General features: G+C 39.7%; 1 protein-coding gene across 1 annotated transcript; it reads left to right on the top strand.

The window, feature by feature from the left end:
- Nucleotides 1-2907: 2907 nt before the first annotated feature.
- On the top strand, nucleotides 2908-7956 carry PPP1R3A (protein phosphatase 1, regulatory subunit 3A; the record flags this gene model as incomplete). The annotated part of the gene is made up of 3 exons (XM_010076894.1): nucleotides 2908-2966; nucleotides 3077-3213; nucleotides 5419-7956. Coding segments are annotated over 3 exons (2734 nt in total), but the record flags the coding sequence as incomplete, so codon positions are not given.
- Between the last annotated feature and the right edge of the window lie 247 nt (nucleotides 7957-8203).

Consider the following 8203-nt stretch of genomic DNA (forward strand, 5'->3'; position numbering starts at 1 on the left):
CCTCCTTCCATGATCTGTAGACTCTCCTCCTGCACTGGAGTTTGCCCAGCAGATCCCTGTTTAACCATGCAGGTCTCCTGGCTCCAGATACCACTAGAATAAGAGTTATGGACAAATTCAACCTTAATTACAACAACAATAAAACTGAGGGGCTCAGGTCACACATTGTGTGTTACAGCCCCAGCCACTAAAACTCAATAGCTATGCTTCAGTTTGAATTTAGCGTTACAAGGCGAGATTCACTCAGCTAATTTAAGTTATCTAAAACTTATGGTTCCAGCCTTAGGCAGTCATGGCAGGTCCCCTTTATTGTCAGTCTCTTCCAGGGGCAGAGAAGCTCCTTTGGATATGTCACTCAATCTCACTCATGTTGTCCATGACAGAGGGAACGAATCTCCCTTTGGAAGTATTAATCTCTCACTGCTGGTGATGGGGGTGATATACACTACTGCTTGAGTGCAGGTGCTTAGAAATCTAAGCCTAGATAAGGTAAACCCCATCCTGCCACACACACATAAGCATCCAGCTTGAAGCAGCTTTGTACCTGTTCATTTAAAGGTTCAGAAAATAGGTACTCCTCCTTACATCCTTATTCAAAAACTATCTATATTTTAGGCTGAAATGTTATTAATCAAAACCAAAAATAAGCCCTGGATAGGGAACACAGGGAATAAGGGACAGAATCCAGTTTCTCTTTTCTCCAAGGAATGTAGAGTAAGCTAGAGACCAAGCATCCTGCTTGTACATCCAACTTCAAGAGCAGTAGGCAAATCAGCCCTCCAGTTTTTCCCAAAATGGTCTGCATCCTGGTAATCTGGGTGTTTTTTGGAGGTGTGTGTAGTGGGTGTTTTAATCACATCAGGGTGTGATAGAAGCTGAAAGTGCCACCGCATCTTAGATGCAGCCTCTGGCTGCTGGTAGACTATTATGTTAGACATGAGCATCAACATCTCCCTTTGTTCTAGGAATGCTTCGTGAAAGAAAAGTACTTGTCAAACTCTCCTCATTTAAGAAATAGATGAGGGCCCCTTCTAGCAGCAAAGGATGCCTTCCCTGCTTCCGAGAGTTGCATGCACACAGTTGGATGCTGCAAGTAGCCAGTTACATTTGAAGAAAAGCTTTGAGGCACTCTTTTTTTCCCCCGCTGGATAGAGGTAGAAGGTTCCCTGCTGTGCCCATGTGGTTTTGGATCATTATTTTGGGGTGACTGACTCAGCTCATGAGTTCTACATGTCTTGACTCCTAATTCGGGGCTTTTGCAGACACTCTGGTAACACCTAAATGCTTTAATGCATCTGCCTCATGCTTAAGTCCCAACCTACAGAGTGTCTAGGCTTGTGGAAACAGGTGGGTGAAAAAGATGCAAAAGGGCAGAAGAAAACTGGGAACTAGATGTAATACTAAGACAAGCATTTGAACAAAAAGTACCAATAATAAACAGTAATGATTTACCTAAAAAACCCTACAGATCTACTGAAAATAAGGGCCTGACTCTGCCAGCCTTTTCAGGATGAAATGCGGATTATAGTAACTGCTGGCAGGGGAAAGTACAACTCAGAGTGAGTAGGAGAGTGAGAAATGTGTGGAGTCTATGCATGTACCAGAATTCAAGAGTGACATGACATCATATGGATGGCAAGAATATTCAACATTATTGCAATTAATGGTGAAAAAGAACGGTTGAGAGAGTGTTAAATCTTGTGCTTCAAGGGCAGCTTCTAACAACAAGAGGCCAAGAGGAAATTTAATACGGCAGTGCAAATTACTCCAGGTATTTTTCTACATCTTCCCCTGAAGTATCTGATGGTGACCAGTGTCAGAGACCAGATGCTAGACTGGCAAGATCTTCTGTCTGCTTTAGTCTGGCAATCCCTATAAAGGGTAGATTTTTGAAAGTTGGAGACAGTTGATGTCTGGTTTCTTTTAACAGAGTATAAATTTAGCATCCTCCTTCTGAATTGAGCACTTAGGTGGCAGAGTTAATGTTATATAAGTTCAAATGAAAGATGCTAGGAGAAAATAGAAGGGGAAAAGATTAATATTTGAAAATTAGAAAGTAATTTTCAGTAACAGAGGTGGACGGCTGGTTGAAAAACATGTAAATTAAGACCTACAGAAAAAAAATTGCTCCCTGTAGAGAAGTCATTAGGAGTGATATAATAATTTACATTTTACATAAGTGACATTCTTTTAATTTTTTTTTCCCTTTTCCACTAAAGGTTACATCCCTATAAACATGCAATTCAAACTGCTATCACTTTGCATTGAAATTGATGAGGACAGCAGGCACTCAGCATCTCTCTGTAGGTGCTTGTTGTGTTGGACCTGGCCTTTGTTTTCACAACCAGCAAAGCAACAGCAAAAATTGCACCAGCTGCAGGGAAGCAGAATTTGTTCCTGCCAGCCAGGCATAGCTTAGCAACAGGATTTATAATGCGTACATGCAGGGAGAATCTTTTGATTTATTTCAGGTAGCAAATATGTCTTTTTCCAGTCATCTCTGTATACATACAAATATTTGAAAATATAAGTAAGAGAGACTCTCAGTCTCCTGAACACATATATCCTTCCAGACCCTTGCCTGACCCCAAAGTTATGCTCTCCTCTCACTGACCCGTCTAATCACCTTTGTGCTGCTTTCTCAGAAAAGGCCTGGGAAAACCCATCAGCTTTGCAATGTAATCTGAAGGTCAACACGTGTTCATTTCCTTGGCCAGTTTTTTCTTTGACCACAACTTAACATCAGGGCACTCAAAAAGTGCTACAATTTATAAAGCTGTCATTTTGAATATTTCAAACAGCATTCAAAATTTAGTGTAACTAACTAGAAGTCTTTATAGCTGAGTCTAAGGAATAAGTACAATAATTTTTGCAGAATAACACGGGAAATTTATTTTTGTTTAACAGCAAAGAAGAAATATCAGCAACATCTGACGATGACACATGGAATAATTCAAGGCCTTCAGGTACAACACCCAGTTTAATTTGTTCTTCCTTACTGCACATGTTAATTAAAAAATAGTGTAACAAACAACCTCATGGAAATTATTCAAGTATGTTTTTGTTAACTCTTCAGACATAAACATCCCAGAGATCATTTATTCACAAGCAGAAGACAAAGACACCAAACCAGCTAATGAAAATATAAAAGATAAAAATGCAGAATACAACCAGAGTGATCACGAAGATGATGAAAAAGAATTAGAGTTGCTGGTAAGTGTTATACAATTATATCTACAGTATTAAACGATATGAATTCATTTATGCTTCAAAGCTGGTGAAATGCCCCCTTTTAACAGAGCTGACTGATGTACTAATTTACAAATGTAAAGCCTTGGTCTCCACTTTCATTGAATCTCTAACTGATTCAACAATAGAAGGTGCTTTGATTTCAGCATAGTGCATCAACTTTTTCTTAAATTAATGACTTCTCACTTTTACTTCTTTACCAGAGGCTCTAAGTGACAGTTTGAAGAAATTAGAAGAGTAGCATTTCAAAAATTTCTCCTCCTAGTCTCTAGGATGGAAATATTCTTAAATAAATGCTTTATATTTGGTAATATTCTTATATTTATGGTACAGTTTGCTTTTGGAGTTTTTCTAAGGATAACTATGTAACATGCTATATAAGCAAAATAAATAAATATATATTTACATTAGCAGATTTTTCTATATCAGTATTTGACATTAAATTTGTTATAATAAATTTCACACTCAGTGAACACTCAATCTGTTTGGATTTGTGTGTGTGTGTGTGGTTTGGTTTGCATTTTTCAGTATGAAAGGAAGAATAGCAATAAATGAGACATGTACAGCGATCTATTATTTTCAGTGTCTGTTCTCAGCTCATATCATTTGGGTGCATAGATTCATAATCATAGATTATAATAGCTATCACCTGTGCAACTGTGAATGCTGAATCAGACAGGAGAGGAAGATGAGAACCATCCTTTTTTTTTCTTATTGATAGGAGAGAATAAATGCTTCTTATTTGAATATAAATTTTTCTTGTCTTTTGCTTAAAAAAGTTGAAAATTGTCACCTATTGTGGGACTTTTCACTGCCTGAAAGTCAATATGTCCTTTTTGTTTTTAATGGTGAAAAAGGAAGCCGTCTAAAATCTCTTGTTGTTCTCAGTCCACCCTGTTAGAAAAAGCAGGATCAAATATAACCGTTTGTTTATCAATTGCCTGGATTGTCCGTACAATAAATGAAGAGGAGCTATAATTTAGATGTTAATTTGCACTATGTGCTCTTTAATGAATTAAACAATGAAGGCTTATAATAGATGGAAATACAACCAAATCTTTGAAACGCACAGGCATTGGCTCACAAGACAGCTGTGCAGTTGACAAGTAACATGAGCCTTATGTGAGAAGAAGGGGAAATCATAAGATTTGCATATAATTATTGAGATCATGCAAATGTCAGTTATGAGGAGGGGAAAAAAACACAGGCATTTCACTGTTAAATCCTGACAGTTGGCATCACCGAAGAACTCAAATACACTTGAGCACTGGTTGGCAGAGGGTCATTAAAACAGAATTTGCAGAGACATTAGCTCCCTCACTTTTCTTTGAGTGACGTTTTACTATTAATAGTTTGCAGAGGCTTTGCAGAAAACATATTAATAAGAGAAACTGTAATGGGGGTATCTACAGCAAGTGCAAATGCATAAAGGGCTGCCCAAGAAGCTAGCCTCTAATTGATCAGCTAGTGCTATCAGTGCAACTATGCTAAAGTGAGAAGAGAGTGCAATGACAAGCAGGCATAGCTGAATAATACAATATGATATTTGGGAGCTAGGAGAGAGTGATTAGTTTCTGGCCTTTTACTTAGCTAATCTCATTTCCAACTCATGTCTTACCAGATTGTCTAAAACCAGTCTGGTTCGAAGCCTGTAAAATGGTCCCTGAGAGAAAAGAAGCACAGATAATCCTTACAGTATTTGTCAGTGTGAAATGTGTCTTTGTTTTACTGGACAATACTGTACATTGCCAGGCTTTGATGTACTGTATCAATGCCCTTGTTTAAGCGCCAGTCTTCCACCCCTGCCTCATGCATACCTCTCTCCAAACCTAGAACTGAATGTGTAGAGAATGAATTAGCCTCCCTTTAAGGCAATATTCTCTTCAGATTTAATTTGTATAAAATGCACTAGCAGCTTACTGAACTCATGAATAAAGAGAGAGGGTTCTGAATGTTATTTTATTTCCTGTTCCTTTCAGCACCACCATAAAGCTCATTACCTATGTTAAAAAATACATACAATGCAAATTTTGCAAATGGTTTGGAACACGTTTACATAAAAGCTTTGTTACTGAAAACAAAACTTTCCATAATGAAATCCTGCTTCCTTCATTTGGCATATTTTTGCAAAGTGCTTTTTGATCATTCTTTTCTATTCTATTGTTTCAGCTAAATCAGCACTTCACAGAAGCTAGAGGTACCTCTTCCAGAGACGAAAGGAATTTATACACAACAGAACCAGTTAATTTTCCAAGTGAAACTGAAAGATTGGAGAAAAAGCTAACCTGTATAGAAGGAAGCAGTGACTTGCTTAGGCACCCTGTGCCTATCAGTTCCTCACCTGAAAACACTTCACGAGAGATAGGAGGAGAATTAAAAGATAGAGTTAAGTATTCCCTAAGAGATTTTGATAGCCAGCCATCAGGGAAGGAAGTTGCTGCTGGCTTGGTAAACAGCGGTGAGCGATCTTTGGAACATACTGGCGCTAGGGAAAGCCTTTTATCGGCAAGATATTTTCCTAGAACAAAGCAGAATGATATGGCTACTGTCTCAAGCCGCCAAGGAGAGAGCCACAGAGATGTTTCAAAAGGTGAAACAGATAGTGCCTCAGGAAGCCAGATGACGGAGAGGTTATTCATCAGTGAGGATGCTGCTGATACCTCGAAAGGGGCCTGTGAAGCGAGACCAGAAACCATTTCTCCAGAGCATGATGAATCCATGCAATTAAATGCATGCATAGCAGGAACACTGGATGGCAACGCTAATCCAGCTCTGGAGCACCAGGCGCTGCAAATGTCTCACCAAACTCTGGATTCAAGGTTGTCAGATGCTGACAAAAATGAAGGAAAAATTGAGATGATTGAAAGCAAAGTTCAGGTACATTTAAGAGGAGATATGTATGCCAACACTTTTGCACATGCCGATGTCTCAATAGATTCCACAAAAAGCCAACATATCCAAAAAAAGGGAGCTGGTGAAATGTGGGGAAAGAACTATAATGTTGATGCAGGGAAGGAGAAGAAAGTCATCGAAGTAGCAGACTTAGCAGTAATCGGCGAGGAGGAAGCACCCAAGCCTTTCAAGTCACATAGAAAGCACACCTCCGAAGCGCTGAACACAATGCCTCTGTCAGCTGAAGACAACAGACAGACCCCCAGGCCTGCCCAGGCAGATCCCCCAGCATCCTCTCTGGGGGATGAAAGGAGAGCTGCAGACACTTGGGAACACAGAGGATTCACGAGGTTAAAAGACAGAGGAAAGTCAGATGACGCAAGTAAAGGAAGCCTGCTAGGAAATGAAAGCGAAGCAAACCCCGCAGAGCAGAGGTGGCAAGAATTGGGCACCGAGGTTCGGTGGGGAGTGAGGGGGAGCACAGGGCCCCAGAGCACTGCTTCCACAAAGGAGCTGTTTACCTGCCAGCAGGCAGAGAGCTGTGCAAAGTCTTCTGTCTCCGAGCAGGGTATTACAGAGGAAGCGGAGGCAGGTACAGCTTATATAATTAAAACAACATCAGAAAGTGCTCCAGAAAAAATGTCTGCCAGTGAAAAAGCAGTAATTGCTAAGCTACCTCAAGAGACTGCACTAAGTGACAGGCCCACAGAGGAAAAGGAAACAGCGTTTGATACACATGAAGGGAGAAATGATGGTTCACATTATGCTCTTTGTCAACTCAACACAGTGGGTCTATTATATGACACTGAATTTGAAAAGGAATCAGTTTTAGGTGTTTATAATGCACGCGTACACGAAACACCGCAAGGAGAAACGATGTCTGTATGCCATAGCAGGGAAAAATGTACCAAAGCACAACCAGACATTGGCAATATTTTACATATAGGAGAAGCAGTAGAGGCTTCTGCTACAGGAAAGAAGGAAGATTTGGGGCAGGGTTTATACTCAGAAGTGTCTAAATATCTCCCAAGCACCCAGAAGCATCTGTACAGTGAGGAGGCAGGAGCGCTTTGTAGGGAAGAAAACCACGCTGGTACACTTTCCAATTTATATGCTAAAGTGGAAACAAAAATGCCACCTTCTGATGCAAATGGTGTTCCCAGTTACCATTACAAAAGCTCTTCAGTGGCATCTTCTGAAGGGTCCACTGTGGCGGGAGATACGGAACATCGGTATAGACACTTTGATTTCAAAGTCATTGACAAGGTTGCTGCTGAGTCAGGGTATGATTTAAGTCTACCAAATGAAATGACATGTACTAATAAAAGCCTTTCTCTTGAAGCTGAAAAACAAGAAGTACCTTCCTCTTCAGACATAGCAATTTCTAAAGAAGGAAGAGACAGGAATATAGGTCAGTGTTTCCATCAAGCAGAGTTCAGACAAGAGAAGTCATCAAGGCCAGAGGTTTTGATTAGTAAGTCTACTGAAGAATTTGGAGGGACAGGCTCTCAGTCTGACCATTTCACAACTGAGGGAAAAACACTAAGCCGGCTTGATGTCTCACAGATGGAAAGCCAGCACATCTCTGATTCTGCAGGTGTTTCTAACCAGAAGAGTGAAGCATTGAAAGTACCTAGTGAGTCTCCAGGTTTAAAACATATTGCTTGCAAAATATTTTATTTCTTCTTCTTTCTTTTATTTGCTGCGACACTCTACCACTATGATTTGATAGTCTGTCTTGCACTCTACCTGTTCTCCTTGTATTGGCTATACTGTGAAGGAGGAAGAAACAAAGAGTCTGTCAAGAAGGAATGATATTGATTGTCAACTACGCTCAAGATCCATGGTCAATAGTTTCCAACCCCTCCTAAGCATTTTCACTGTTAAAAAGCTTATTCATTGTTCGAACCAAAGCAAGTTTTCCACTGAAGCATCTTTTTTAAAAGATTACATATGAAGTTGAGCCTTCATATAAGTAATTATACTATATAGGACCATTATGTTTGGATCATTAAATACCTGTATGAAAATGAGTTCTGAAGCACGTCAAGTTAAAATGAAG

Source organism: Pterocles gutturalis, unplaced genomic scaffold (assembly GCF_000699245.1).
Source record: "Pterocles gutturalis isolate BGI_N339 unplaced genomic scaffold, ASM69924v1 scaffold8518, whole genome shotgun sequence".
NCBI lineage: Eukaryota > Metazoa > Chordata > Aves > Pterocliformes > Pteroclidae > Pterocles > Pterocles gutturalis.